The 16,620-nt window shown below is 36.8% G+C and overlaps 1 protein-coding gene across 1 annotated transcript in view; it reads left to right on the top strand.

Moving 5' to 3' along the window:
- The first annotated feature begins 3,156 nt into the window (after positions 1–3,156).
- LOC127452309 (uncharacterized protein C16orf52 homolog B) overlaps positions 3,157–16,620 on the top strand; it is a 47,295-nt gene continuing 33,831 nt past the window's right edge. Inside the window, exon 1 of the mRNA XM_051717695.1 lies at positions 3,157–3,958. Coding sequence (XP_051573655.1) covers positions 3,853–3,958 — 106 coding nt within the window. The 5' untranslated portion in view covers positions 3,157–3,852. The remainder of the gene's footprint in view (positions 3,959–16,620) is intronic.

Here is a 16,620-nt window from a genome sequence, read left to right as displayed (position 1 = left end):
TGCTTGTGTTGTTTTCTTCTCTGATTTGGTCAAAATATTACAAAATGTCTGTGATGATCCCGTCTGTATGAATGTAAGAGCTGCTTTAACTCATGAAGAATACACACAAAGCAACTGAGGCATATTAGTGTTTTACAATGTAGTCTGGTGGTGTGAATAAATCTGTGCTTCATAAAATTATGATGTTCTGTTTATTGGTATATCATTAGTATATACGCATTAAATATATCATATATATTCACATTATAGTGCTTTTTTATTTATTACAACGTATTAAAATGATCACATACCTTTATTCAGCCTGGGTGTTATGAATAACATTGTTCTATGTGCACTTCCAGTTTAATTGTATCTGAACTGATGGTTTTGCAAATTTAATTGACATGTGTACAGATAACTGACGTCTAAATAAATAAGCAAAGACCCACAAGCATTTTTATCCGTGTTCTCCGGATAAAGAATTTTGGTCACAAGCATGGCGGCGCAGTCATCTGCGCATGCTTCAGGCACTAGGAAGTGTAATCGAGCTTGAAACCATGATCATGCCTAGAGACTGCAATGGTACAGTGAAAAAAAAGTGTTACATTTTGGTCTGTTTTCACCCAAAACCAACTGGATCGCTTCAGAAGACATTGATTAAACTACTGGAGTCATATGGATTACCTTGATCACTTTAAGTTTTGGTCACCATTCACTTGCATTGTATGGACCTACAGAGCTGAAATATTCTTCTAAAAATCTTCATTTGTGTTCAGCAGAAGAAAAAGTCATAGATATCTGGGATGGCATGAGGGTGAGTAAATGATGAGAGAATTTTTATTTTTGAGTGAACTATTCATGTAATATCACATTTTATATTTTTCTCACTCTGTAGAAGTCTTTAACCCTAAAAATATGCAGTTGCTTTGGTTTCCCTTGCAAGGGAATCATCATATTAAAGGGTCCTTGGCATCAAAAATCCTTGAGATACGGTAGATGTTGGTTTTTCAACCATTACTTTCTGTTAGTTCCTCTAATAGCCTGCAGGGGGAGTGATTCATGTAAAAAGACTCACAATAACTAGAAAATTGTTTCTGAAATGTATGGATCTCCTGGCAAACCTCCTATTTATGATCAATTTAATGAATCCTGTCACCATTTACTCTCATGTTGGTCCAAACCCATATTACTTTCTTCCATGGAACATAAAAGAAGATGTTAGGCAGAATGTTCAGTGTCAGTCAACATTCTTTCTCTTTTTTATCTTTTGTGTTTCATGGACAAAAGAAAGTGATACGAGTCTGAAACAGCATGAGAGTGAGTAAACACTGGAAAAAAAATGCTTTGAATTAACATGATTTAAACATGTACATCAGTTCCACATAAATCAAGTAGGCTGTTTCATCAGCATATTTTTCCCACTTTGTCAGAAAACATAATTTGTTCACGTAATTTAAACAAAATGGAAAGAGGTTATTTTAAAATTTCCCAAATTAAGTAGCCTATACATGATTTGATATGTGTCCCTAACATAATTGATTTCTTCAGTTTTACATACTATTTTTGTATCACATAAATGATATGTTAAAAAATTATGCTAGTTAGCTAACAGTAGCATACATTAGCATTAGCATTAGTATGTGCTATTTGAGTAAAGCAACATAGAATTTGTTATTTGTGTACCCATCCTCAACTTACAAAAAGCTCATCTCTTCACCACAATGGAAGCGTATTAGTTCGAAATACCAAAATAACTGAACATTAAACACTATCAAGTCTACCTCTTTTTCCATCGTGCTCAGAAATGCATAAAATAACACTTATTTTCAAATTCCCTGCTCAAATCCCTTGATTGGTTTACTTTCACCCTACATAATGTAAGCTAGCAGAGGGCACACTGAAGAGAATTACATTAATTGAAAGCAAAGAAAACAAGTTTTGAAGAGAAACACAATTTTGTTGTGTAGATCACAAACAATACGATTCAGTAAATCGGACAACCTGCATTTTCCCGTTTTTTCAGTGAATGATGACAAAATTCTGTTAAATTAGAAACGAATGCAGAATAAAAGCAGTATTTTCAGTAGAGAGGCCTCAGACTTTAGGACCCTATTACAAATAAAGAATAAATACGTTGTTTTCTTTCTCTGTATTACAGAAAACGTGTCAATTGTATCAATTTTGGGATTACAGGCTATTTTTATTTATTTTTGAGCTTTTTGCTTCTTCTTTTAAGGACAGTTAGACAAGAAAGTAGGGTTGAACCTCCTGGAAGAAACAAAAAACACTTAACCAGCTTAACCTTTGTGCAACCTTCGGGACATTTTTATCTTTTTCATTTTTGTTTTTTCGATCATTTTGGCTGTGTTAATGCCAACGGCATACATTTTGCCAAAGGTGTGTATTTTTTAGGGAATTTTGATATTTCAACCTCAGTTCCTATAATACATCTATAATACACTGTGTACACAAAATAGTTATGCTCAGGACCTTCAGGACAAAAATGTCCCCATTGAAACCCATTAAAACTGCAATATTTTATCACAGTGCCATTAAAGCATAAAATCATGAATTCTATGATATTATGCTTTCAGTCTGGAGCCCTGGCTTCAACATTTATTTCTTTTTTATATTTCCACCAGATGGCGCCATTTACTCATGTTTAGCCTATGGAGCAAATACATCCTTTTTCCTATTTTCTGCTTGCTGTATTATGGAGCACTGCAGGACAATTGAATAAATGATCCAGCTAAAAATGTGTAGGTGTGTTGGTATGGATGTCAGTGTGTTTTCTGTGTGTGTGTGTGTGAAAAAAACAACAGTGTCATTTTTGTCCTATAAGGACCTCTGAGTAATTCTTTTTTAATGGACGCACAAGGGTTAAACTAGTCTTGTTTTCGAGGGGGTTTGGGGCGTTTCATATGGTCAGTACAGTCAGTTACAGTAATTCTTTATGTAGATTTGTTTAATGTCATAAAAATACAATAAATAACAAACCGTCTTTGGTTTCTTTCCGCTGTAAATTTCTTTCCACATTCGTCATGTATTTTATTTATTTTTTTCGCAATATTCTTTCAGTTTTAGTAATAAGGCCCACTTTATGCGAGAAAAGTGAATCAAACTAACTCACCGAGCGCAGTTCCTATCATGTCGTTCGCCTCGCGAATTCTCGCGATAGCAGCCGAGCGTGATCTCGGAGGCCTGTTGTGTCTGACGAGAGACGCTGCGTGGGGGTTCTCGCTTGATGTCATTGGGAAAGACACGAGAGCTGCGTTTACACCGTTATCTCATGCTTCGACGGCGTCTTCCTGCCTTTTCTTCCTTTATAAACTCACATAAGGCTCTTGTTCCTCCCCAGGCTGGATTTTGACGTGTTTGGGGGATGAAGGAGATGATGCGGCGGTGCTGCGCTCGTACAGATGCGCGTGCATCTGAGGAGAAAGATGGACCATAACACCGTCGACGAAAACGGCCCGAAACCGCTGTAACTTGCTGTCTTTCCGCCATTTCCGTTCAAACCTCGCCGTCTAGAGCTTGTTTAACATGGATATGTGGACGTCGAGCGGCACTAGGCCCTCCGGACGGCAAACAAACCGTGAGGATCTGTAGCCCGTTAGGGTCCTCACAAGAACACTGCAGTTACCATATGATGATGATGATGGAGAAACAGCCCTGAACTGTTATTAGGAGGAAGATCAGGGACTAAACCTGGTCTTAATTGTGCTCTTCAAGGCTGCTGGGCTTCTAGCATATCATATACTATATCATGCAGTCAGGCTTGATCCCTGAACATCCTGTTTACTGACTGCTGTGTGACATCTATAGAGAGAGATTTTCTCAGTTCTTCAGTCACACGTAACCAGATAACCTGAGATGGATAAACTCACCATTATTTCAGGATGTCTCTTTCTGGCTGCGGATATATTTGCTATAGCGAGCATTGCCAATCCAGACTGGATCAATACTGGCGAGTCAGCAGGTGAGATGTGATCAATAATAACTGTATTATAATGCGTATTGATCTAATAAAAGCGGGTGGATTGCTATATGCATATCTGAAGATGCATTTCTTCTTTGCTTATCTAGTTAGCTGATAAACCTCGAATAACAAGACTCCTGTACTCTATTTATATTACATGAGCAGACGGGAAGCATTTAAATTGCATCATGACATGTAAATGCTTGTATATCATTAGCTCATCACATTCAGACATTTCATGAAAGTTGAATTCATGTGCAAGATCATGAACTGATCGAAATACTCCTCTAATAAGCATTGTACTTTAAGTAATGGGAATCAAATAAATAAAAACAGTTATCATTGCATATCAATAGGTTACTCAATTATATGCAATTTATACAATTAAACACAGTATTCAATATGTACACAATATACAACAGTCTAGGGTCAGAAATGATCTAGATATCGACCGGTGCGATACGTGTCCGATATCTGACATTCATAACCGATTTTTTTTGCTTGTTTTATTTCTGCTGAAAGGCACAATGACAGCTTGATCATTTATCACTGTCCTCTGAATGTGAATAGCCTGTTTTACTAAATTAATATTGTGCACACTGTACAAAGATTTTAAGTAGTTTTAGGTGCAGTAATATTTAAAAATGTATAGTCTTTGTTTTGTGTATACCTTTATACCTGATATTAAAGAACCGATAACCGATTAAGTGGAAAAGTGTAAATATCGGTTAAAAATATTGGTCAAACTGATTATCGGTCTATCTCTAAAATTGATTCGATCTTATATTAGATGTAAACCGATAACAAACAACATATATGTGTATGCTTGGCGAGATTTAAAGGTAAATAAAGCCCCTGAAAATCAGATCCAAGGGGTAATTATGACACATTAATGGGAAAAGATTATTTCTAACACTGATGTAGACAATATTCAACACATTACAGTATAAATGGGGTGTGCTGGGTGAAGAGTAGTGTACTTAAAAATAATTATAATAAAATAAAAAAATAAAACAGCTCTTTGGCTGAACTCGATTTAATTATGGACAGTGATTCCACATATTTGTAATGAGATTTCTTTATTTAAAATGACTTTGCAATCTCAACACAATCACTTTGTGTAGAAAGAACCTATTTGAATTGGGTAAACCCAATAAAATTATACGTGTCAGTGTAACTCAAATATACCACTTATATTTCTTTATGTTCTAACTAGTAAATGTTAGCATGCTAATTACATGTGGATTGGAAGCACTACATAAGTCTAGTCTGGTAGCTATGCTATGATTTTTCGCAAAGCGAGCAATCATTTTTATGTGCGACGTCTTACTGTCCTCATCTTTACCTCAAACTCCACTCTTCACCATAATGGTAACCCCCAAAACTCCAACATAACAGAAACTCTTCTAAATCTTAACATAACACAACATTAAACACTAACAAGTATCTCCCTTTATATTCATCTTGCACGAAAACACAAAATAACACGTTTCGTCAATGCTACATTAACACCACAAAAGTATTCATGTAGTCTCAACTCAAATGGATTAAGTAAATTTGTCTATTTTACAAATTTAAATGGATAGAATGCAGTAATATCAAGTTGTGACAAAATGTTCTAGAATTGTGTTGCTTAGTTCATTTTAATAAAGTAAATTGTACAAGCAGCAAAAATCCTTTGTTTATTGTGTTGGGTGTAATCTGATTACCAAGTATCTAGGTACTGTAATCTAATTACTTTTAGTAGTGTAATATTACATTTTAAATTTTTGTTAATCAGATTACAGTTTCTAACTTTCAATTAAGGTAATTACTTTTAGTAACTGACTTGGGTTACACATTTCTAAAATGATGTATAATACATTTAAAGTATGAATTCATATGTACATCTGTATTTCTGTAATTTACGAAAAAGAAACTAAAGAAATTAGTAATATCATTACTTTTTTGATGCAGAAATCTGTATAATAATATAACTTTTTATGATAAGTAATTAGTACTTTTAAGGGGATTACTTTTTTGAGTAACTTGCATTGTACTGGTGAAGAGTGCACTTGTAAATAAAAAAAACCCATCAGCTTGCTGTGTTCTCTTGACATGTCAAGCATTGTAGATAAGATTGCACCATGTTTCTTCTGTAATACCCAAATATCACACCTCATGACTATTGAATTCATATGATCACTAAAAGCACTATTTTTGAGAATTCAAACCTTTAAATAAACTTCAAGATGTTTTATAGGTGAAATTATTTCCTCTAATTCATTATGTCAGGTCATTCAGCTGCTTTGTTTTTGTTGGTTACTGCTTTTATTAGGTTCTCCGCAGCAGCTTTGACACTCCCACCATTACAAAACATTTAAACACGTCGTGCAGAACATGACTGTCCTCAGATGTCCATGTGCAGGCGGTGCTGTTGATAAACAGCTGCTCTTTGTTCAGCATGCTTAGTAAGTGGGTCAGCAGGGGTTCAAGCCCAATCCACTGAATTTAGCAGGAATGAGCTGCCTTGTGTTGTTTTCTTGCATACCAAATACAAGAGTGGTGAATCAGGTGTCAAAACAAGTGGCCATGTAATGATAGTCCTTTGTGTTGTTTCCTGCCATCCACAGTTAGATTTTCAGGGAACGCTGCCTATCTGATTCATTCAGTCCGCTTGTTTAAGGCGTTGTTGGGGCTTCGTTCAGGAGCGGGTTTGATTATTAGTAATATCAAAGATAATTATTAATTATTAATTATAAAAATCAATAGAACATTGAGTAGAATTAGCATTATCTTATTAATCCTTCAAATCAACAATCATCAAAGACAACTATCAATTATCAAAATCAATAGAATATTAATAAGAATTAATATTGCCGGGGCACCACACTGGAATCAGGGACTAATAACCATACAGTATAGCAGTCTCAATATAGGATTGTTCTCTTTGGAAAATTGACGTCCAATAATCATAACAATGCATTTGATAAACTTCTGACTTCCAACTACAAACTAAACAGTAACATGATTAGATATGGTAACAGATAATACATGAGATGAGGTTAGAGCTGTGTGTGTGTGTGTGTGTGTGTGTGTGTGTGTGTGTGTGTGTGTGTGTAAGGAGAGAAGGAGTGCACAAAATGGTGGGCGTGGCTCTCGTGGAGAGTACGTCACGCGAGGTTTTCCAGCCAGAGAATGTGGCTGCGAATTTGGGTGGAGAGACTGGTTAATGGCGTCTGCCCGTTTAACACGCATCTCCGCTGGTACGATAACTTTGGGGACAAAGCTGGGCTCTATAGCCAAGTTATCTGTTCACCAAACGTGTGTGCGGGTATGTTTGTGAGGGGTCATGTGTGTGGTTAGTACGAGAGAGAAAGAACAGGGTGACGGCACCGAAGCCGGTTTAGCGATAAAGGGAGAGACGGCAACCGTTATTTTATCACTTAGAGACACGGTGAACGGCTCATAATCTGTCCGCCACGGTTGTTGGTTCTTTAATGGATAAACTCAGTGTGCCAGTCTCACCCACAATGGCAGAAATGCACAAACAGCCCAACGTGGTTGGACAATAACACAGCAAATCTCATTCGTGGTAACAGTAAGTTACATTAATACCTTGAGTATTTAGCTATTAAGTTATTATAGGGGAATCTCATGAATACATGTCCAAAATGATTATTAATGTCAGTGGTAACTGTCATTAGATTCTCATTACTGTAATACAGTATTTTTTTCACAATGCAAGAACTCAAAGGAATATTCCGGGTTCAATACAAGTTAAGTTCAATTGACAGAATTTGTGGCAAAATGTTGATTACCAAAAAAGTAATTTCGACTTGTCCCCAGTCCGTAAACTACATAAAATACACTAAAATCATGTTAACATTGCTGATATATCATGTTAATGGTCCTTAAAAATTGGCTTCATTTTCTTTACACAGAAAATACATTTTCTTTTGATTTTTAGGGTTAAATACGACCCATGAGATTCAGCCTTATCCACTTAAACATAAATGTGCCGAGAATGACTTGTTGAAGAAGACAATATAGTTAAACTTTCATTGCATTTAAAGATGTTAGTTTGTTTATTTATAGTTTGTTAAATTGTTCTTTTAGCCTGCCAAATGAAATTTTCAGACTTCATTGTTCACTGCATGCACTTCATTGAACTGAATGGGCTCCTTTGTGAGTTTTTGTCAGATTCTTTCCTTCCTGTGAATGGTGAAATCATTAAAGTGTTTGTAGTGTCTCTGCCCTCTCTTTGATGTGGTCTACCACCAGAATGAGGCAAAAATAATTTGCTGATGAGACACTGTTTAGGCCTCTTTCAGCGAAATTGTGTCTTTGTGTCTTTGACATTTGAGAGTTGCATAGAGGTTTCTTTGTTGATGTTGTGTTGTTTTTTTAAGGGATTATTCATGTTTATTTTTGGTTGGTTGACAAGTACACAATTAAATACGTTTTCTCTGGATTCGAGATAGGGTTATTGTCATTTTAGTTATTGCTGCAAGCTTACGCAAGCATCACTATTACTCATACATGGGGTTAGAGATTTGAACAAAACCTGAAGTATTATGCTGCCTACAAATGCACATCCGAGTTGGGCATTCATAATTACGACATCACACATTCAAGTTAAAAAGAAATGGAAGAAGGCAAAATAAAGCAAATATACATTGAATGATGGCAATAATACGTGAATACACCTGCAGCACTTTTACACAACTTGTATGATTTATTAATGCATGATATCTTACAAATTATTTATTAATTTGCTTAAACCGGGAAAAGGTGAGTCATTAGCTTTACATTACTGTCATAAATAAGTTTATATTATTGAAATAAAGCACTGAAATGGAAATCATGTTGCAAAAGCATTGCTTTCCATCCTCTTTCATATCGACATGCCCCTTCCAACGTCACAACTCATCATCATGTACAATTCCAAGTTCCCCACTTTGAAATACGTCTTCGCTTGATCATTCATGTGGTCTGAATTCGTAATTGCGATATTTCCATCTCCACTTGAAGGCCACATTTAACTTTGTTGTGCCGTTCATCCCACAACATTTGTGCTCAAACATGAGTGATGCCTGAAATCGAACAGACTTAAAATTTTCACCTAGCAGACGATACAGCAAGTGAAAAAATCTTAAAGATGTACATTAAAGGAGGGACCCGGGCCATATCTAGCATACAAGCAACTGCATAGCAACATGCCAATGCGGCCTTAATGTGGAGTCGGAAATATCGTAATTATGAGCACATGAAGGACCAAGTGTCATATTTACCAGTGGGAAACATGGAATTCTAGTTGATACCCGAGTTGTGACACTGGAAGATGTGTGTTAGTATGAAAATCATGAATCACTTATGCTTATCCACTGGTGCGGTCTGCTGGCAAAATACAGTCATCTCAATAGTAATCTGTGCGATTTTGAATTTCGCACGATGGACTTTGGGTGGCAAAGAATTTTCCCTCCCTCATGCGTGTGGAGTTCAAGTTTGGTGAATTTTCACAGGCAAATTCACCGCATTGACCAATTGAAGTTTGCTTGGTTTGGCAGTGACCTGTGTGGGCGGAGCTTCGTACACAGCTAGGAAATCATTTTAGTGGCAAGTATCTCTTTAACTTAACCCTCCCACAGTATAAAGTGCAGCATTAAAAAAGGCTGCTTGGCAATTTGATTTTTGCTGGTTTACCACGTGCTCAACATCCACACACTTCTCCTAGCGGAATTCCCCCATGCAAAGGAAAATGTGACCTCGCTTTAACATACAGTGAACAACAGCAAACGCTAATTTTTCTGTTTAAGTTTGACTCCTTTAATATTCAGTTTCCCTCAATTTCCCTGAATGTTGGAGCTTCCCAGGTGCACTTGAAAGCAGCACAAAAACTACTCCGAACACCTTAGCAACCACATAGTAATGCTTTGGCAACCACCCATAACACCCTAGCATTATGACAATGACTTGCATAAAGAACCACTCAGTAAAAAAAAATATTTTTCATTTTTGAGTTAAAATAATTAACAAGGGTGTTGTGTTTATAACCTTTACAAGTAGACATGCATAGACTTCAATAGAAAATGCTAACCTTTCATATCTCCTTGGTTTTTACATATAAAACATCAGCAGAGTAGACACTAGAGCGATGTAAATGTCCAAACAACAAAGGTCAGCTATGCGTTATGCTTTTCTTGAGCTACATGTCATAATTATGTTTTCCCTCTCATTGTAGTGAGTCCCGTGGACTGATCTTCAAAATATCACGGTGACCCACAGCTTTTTAGACCCTGTCTACACCGGACGTGAGCGCCGTGTTGCATCAAAAGCAATAGAACCGCATTACTGGAAGCGTCCATTGCGGCACGTCTATCGTGACAACAGTAAATGGGTGTCCAGTTCCATTTTACTCTACACTTGCTGGCGCTACTACTGCCAACAACACAAACGGTTAAGAACATTGCTCTCATCTCCGACTCATTATGTTGTTTCATAGCAATGTGACCCCTTCGAACCCTATCAGAACATCGCAGTGTTTGAAAAGAACTAGAAATCAGTTTGAATGCCATTTTCTCACATCTGCTGTGCAAGTGAGACAGCTGTACGGGCTGTGTATTTGTTCGCTGTTTCAAAAGGAAGTTCAGTACACAGGCAAGAGTCACGGTAGAGATGCGAAATTATGCAGCGAATAACCTTCAAACTCAACTCGTGACTAAGAACCCAAGGGCTCGCAGGGACAAAACACAAGTTGGTGGTCGTGACTTTTAGAAAGCAAAAAACCCTCCAAGCCTTTTATTAACAGAGAAACACTGAGTGAGAGGAATAATTAATTCAGCTCACTGTCTCCATGTAAAAGCGTGCAGTACTCATTTCAGTCTCCAGGCAGGGGGCTGATTGTTTGGAGCTTGTTTTAGTGGCGTCAAAGGCGTTTTAACAGCACTCTTTCTGTTTGTAGCAAAATAAACACCCGAGTCGAAATGCTGCTTCCTCCCACTGCTTGTGAAGTATTTGCTGATGCAGAACCCTGGAAAAATTCTGACTCAAAAACTAAATATTATGGAGTATTTTAAGATGGGGGTTATTTTCAGGCCCAGACAGAGTCTTTTTTTTGCAAAAATGTCCTCATAAATGGAATTGATAATATTCTTGGAATGAAGAGTGACATTTTAAAGTGTATTTATCTGCCGTTTTTTGTGAAAGAAGTTGTTAAATTACACAGTAATTTGATTGAAAACAATGGAGACTGTGAATCAGAATTGAGGCAAACGTTTTTCAGTCATTTTAAAAGAGAAAAGCGTCATTTGATGGTGATTACACACCTAATAACATTAGCGGAAGTAAACAGCAATGCTCATAATATTTCATAACACATTCACTATGATCCTGTGAACACTTGTTTTAATTTGATTTTTTTTACTTTCGCCATTACTAAATTACTAAGACCTGAATCAATACGTAAATTAATGTTAAGTTATCTTTAATTTACCTTGGAGAAAATGTAGCAGTCTTTGCTGATGTTATACATGTTCATTTGGAAATGGGGGCTGACACAGTTAAATCCATAGCAAGCTCTTTTCGAGATTTATATAAAGATAAAAAAAAAAAAAGAGAATTCTCTCTCTCTCCTGGTATTCTCTCGAGGTACCTCGTGTCACTATTACAAGTGACCCAGCAACAACATTTTTTGCATTTTATGGATAATTTTTATTCAGTTTTGCTTACTACTCAAACACACGTTACTCCCGTAGACTCTCGTTGGAAAAAAGCAAGTGCTTGTCAGAGAAATGATGGATGGCAACAGTTGCCAAGGTAGGATTGATCAGAAACGCCTTTAAGACTGGATTTAGCGAAGGGTCAATTGTGCGGTAGCTCAACTGAGAGCATTGCACTTACGATACCAGTCCTGAAGATCATGTGATCCGAAAGTGTCATAGAAGCACCACAAAATGACGTGGTTGCATCAGCAATGGTGTTTTTCTAGACACATTTGCTTTTTATGACCCTATCGGTCAGGCTTAGGTTTAGGGAAGGGAGGTAGGTTTTGTTGATTTAAAACCAAACAGATTCTATTGAGAAGAACTTTCAACTTGCTTTTAGTGCCACACAGTGGACATTTCACCTTGCAACTGCTGCAATATGAATATGCGCTGTTTGATTACAGCCGGCTGCTTTCAAACGCTCATGCGTGTGTCTGTCCGTGCGCTTATGTCTCGCTCCTGCATGAGACTCTGCGCTGTTCTTAATCAAAATACCCCTCTTTAGGTGATATTAATGTAAACACAGCTGTAAATGAATTACTAGAGTGTAAACAGACGGGATTAAATCTGTGCTGTCTTGGCGAGATAGTAAAGCAAACACAGACGATATTGTATAAGCAGACGGGACAAATTCTTCAAAATGTTTTATTTGTGCAATGTCTAAATGTATGTAAGCTGCATGCCGTCTGTTATAGGCATTCAGGCATTCTTACTGCATCAAATCAGTATTAATGTAGATCTAATAATCACACAGTAAAGAGTGTTTAAGTACTTAAATATTTAAGTACTTTCATTTGCATTAGATTACCTTTTTTAATGTTTTAAACGTTTAATTGCTACTGTTGCTGAAACTTAAAGCACTGTTTACTCTGTTCTCTATTTAATTACTGGCTCTTGAATAATTTCTTTAAAAGCTTGAAGCAATTATTACAAGAGACACACACTGAAGGCCACAGTGTTTTAAATTAAATTGTTAATATATTTCTTTTTAAACATTAGTAAAATAAAAAAATTTTTATTGCATATTTGCTTACAAGTGCAATATCAAGTTAACATAGAACTGTTAATGAAGCTTTTTTCTCCTCGTTTTGCTTTTTACTTAGCATGTGAGAAACAGGTTAAAAAGTTTTTTAACAGGATTTTGTTTTTGCAATAATCACAAGGTGCTGTTTTGTTATATTTGTTGCAGCCTCTTGTGGACTTAGGACATTTTAAATGTATATATTCAATTTACAACTTTATTGCATTTTTGCATAGATTGAAGCAGAGAACATTTAGTCAGAACCTCTAGTACATTACATGTTACTTTGTTTAGTACCCTTTTGTCCAGGTTTTGTAAATCACTGAAAAAAAATTTTTTTCTTCAGAATCGTGAGAGAATCATGATCTATATTCTAAGCAAACAAAATCGTGATTCTCAATTTATCCAGAATCGTGCTGCTCTAATTTGCGTTATACAAAAGTAATGTATTTCTGTCCTGTTTACTTCACCTTCAGCTTTTATTTTGACTCTGAAAGTGCTGTTGTATTTACTTCAACTTCACGAGGAGCTTTTATTGTGACACAAAAAAGGCAATGTGTATTTGACAGTTTGCAATGTTCTGCATTTCCTGAAACGCTGTAATCTACTCCTTTTCTGTTATACGGTGGCGCGTTTGTAGATTTATATAATATCTTGTAGCGGTTACTAATGTTTGGAATTGCGCGAGTGCTTGAACCTGCATTATTTTGATTTCACAATGCACGTGAACTGATCTGAGAGCGCCGCCATCAAGATCAGTGCGTCACCGGTTTGTTCTGAATTACACACAGACCATGTTTGTCTTTAAATCACAGGCTTATGTGGATTAATAATCACATATGACCAACTCGCCATTTTGATGTTATTTTAATGAATTGTGCAGCCCTGAAGGATCGTGAAATTAGTCTACTTATGCACTCTTTATGAAACTTAATGGCCAAATGAAAGCTCATTAAAATCATCGCAATGTTCACGATATTGGTCAATTTTACATCGTCAGCAAAATTATCTCGATTATATCCTTAATATTCAATATATCGCCTAGCCCTAATCCGAATACATAAAGGGAATAATAACGGACTGAGAGAGACAGAGCTCTTGAAAAGTGGTAAGGCCAGTCTGTTTGTACCATGACTCATGTCTGCTTAAGAAAATAAATAAAACCCATCTCGCTGACTGTACAGACTGCAAAGATGGTTAGGGACCTTGCTCTTAAAGACAACAAGGGTTTTTCAATAGTTAATACTAAGAACTAGAAAGTGGGGTGACCGCTGGCTAATTTAATGCCGATGCACACTCACTGAGCACTTTATTAGGAACACTATGGTGTGGTCTTCATGGTCTTCTGCAGTTGTAGTCCATCCACCTCAAGGTTCAACATGTTGTGCATTCTGAGATGCTGTTCTGCTCATTACAATTGTACAGAGTGGTTATCTGAGTTACTGTAGACTTTCTGTCAGCTCGAACCAGTCTGGCCATTCTCTGTTGACCTCTCTCATCAAGACGTTTCTGTCTGCAGAACTGCCGCTCACTGGATGTTTTTTGTTTTTGGCATCATTCTGAGTAAACACTAGAGACTGTTGTGTGTGAAAATCCCAGGAGATCAGCAGTTAAAGAAATACTCAAACCAGCCCGTCTGGCATCAACCATCATGCCACGGTTGAAATCACTGAGATCACATTTTTTCCCATTCTGATGGTTGATGTGAATATTAACTGAACCTCCTGACCCCTATCTGCATGACTTTATGCATTGCACTGCTGCCACATGATTGGCTGATTAGATAATCTCATGAATAAGTAGGTGTACAGGTGTTCCTAATAAAGTGAGTGTATACAGTGCATTCAGAAAGTATTCAGACCCCTTCATTTTTTTCACATTTTGTTATGTTGCAGCCTTATGCTAAAATGCTTTAAATAAAAAAATGTTCTCATCAGTCTACACTCCGTACCCCATAATGACAAAGCAAAGACCAGATTTTTGATAACTTTGCAAATTTATTAAAAAGAAAAAACTGAAATATCACATTGGCATAAGTATTCAGACCCTTTGCTATGACACTTGAAATTTAGCTCAGGTGCATCCCATTTCTCTGGATTATCTTTGAGATGTTTCTGATCTTTGATAGGAGTCCACCTGTGGCAAATTCGATTGATTGGACATGATTTGGAAAGACACACACCTGTCTATATAAGGTCTCACTGCTGAAAATGCATATCAGAGCAAAAACCAAGCCATGAGGTCAAAAGAACCGCCTGCAGAGCTCAGAGACAGGATTGCGTCGAGGCACAGATATGGGGAACGTTCCCAAGAGCACATTGGCCTCCATAATTCTTAAATAGAATAAGTTTAGAACAACCAGCACTATTCTTAGAGCTGGCCACCCGGGAAAAACTGAGAAATCGGGGGAGAAGGGCCTTGATAAGAGAGGTGACCAAGAACCTGATGGTCACTCTGATTGAGCTCCAGAGATCATGTGTGGAGATGGGAGAAACTTACAGAAGGACAACCATCACTGCAACACTCCCGATCTGGGCTTTATGGCAGAGTGGCCAGACGGAAGCCTCTCCTCAGTGCAAGACACATAAAAAAAAAAAAAGCATCTAAAGGACTCTCAGACTGTGAGAAACAAGATTCTCTGCTCTGATTAAAAGAAAATTCAACTGTCTGGCCTCAATTCCAAGCGTCATGTCTGGAGGAAACCAGGCAACGCTCATCACCTGTGCAATACAATTCCAACGGTGAAGCATGGTAGTGGTAGGATCATGGTGTGGGGGTGTTTTTCAGCGGCAGGGACCGGGGGACTGGTCAGGGTTGAAGGAAAGCTGAACACGGCAAAATAAAGAGATATCCTTAATGAAAACCTGGTCCAGAGCACTCAGGACCTCAGACTGGGCCGAAGGTTCACTTTCCAACGGGACAATGACCCTAAGCTCACAGCCAAGACAATGCAAGAGTGGCTTAGGGACAACTCTGTGAATGTCCTTGAGTGGTCCAGCCAGAGCCCGGACTTGAACCCAATCAAACATCTCTGGAGAGACCTGAAAGTGGCTGTTCACTGACGGTCCTCATCCAACCTGCAAAATAACAAAATGTCAAAAAAATGAAGGGGTCTGAATTAGGGTTGCAACTAATGATTATTTTGATAATCTATTAATCTAACGATTATTAGAAAGATTATTAGACTATTCTGCGATTATTGCAGCGATTAATCATTAGCTCTTAACCGATTATTTAGCTTTGCCCGAATTAAAAGGTTGTATTAAATGTGCTTACTAACAATAAAGAGGACAAAATCATCTTTTAAAAATACCTCTTAATGACATTCACTGAATTAAAGGAAAAGAAATACTTTTTATTACATTTAATTCAATAAAGAAATTAACTGAAAAAGTGTTTTTGTCTTGTTTTCCATTTAAAATTGTTTAAAAATCCTTAAAACAAGACACATTTTTTTGAGAAGCAGCATATAAGATATTTAGACTTGCTTTAAGAGAATGTATCTTAAATATAAGTGTATTTTGTATATAAGTGTATTTTTTCACTTGGTTATACTTCTGCGAGTGCAGTAAAGACAAAATATACATATTTCAAGATCTATTCTCTTAAAGCAAGTCTAAAAATCTTATATACTGCTTCTCAGGTGAATGCATCTTTTTTAAAGGATTTTTAGATCTTTTAAAATATTAGTATTTTTAATATTATATTCAACATTCTCCAATAACAATTTTTTCTTCTGCAGTATAGCTGCTAAAGTAAATGTACGTTGTTTTAAAGGAATTTTAGATATTATTTTTGGAAAACAAGGTATTTCAAAAATGTATTTTGTTGCAGTGTATAATGGGCAACAAAACCCTCTCTCACCTTTCTGTTCACTTCAATCCATCTTTAACAAA

This window comes from Myxocyprinus asiaticus, chromosome 14 (assembly GCF_019703515.2).
Source record: "Myxocyprinus asiaticus isolate MX2 ecotype Aquarium Trade chromosome 14, UBuf_Myxa_2, whole genome shotgun sequence".
NCBI classification, from domain to species: Eukaryota; Metazoa; Chordata; class Actinopteri; order Cypriniformes; family Catostomidae; genus Myxocyprinus; species Myxocyprinus asiaticus.
The sequence above is the reverse complement of the archived record's forward strand: the minus strand, read 5'-3'. Positions and strand labels throughout refer to the sequence as shown.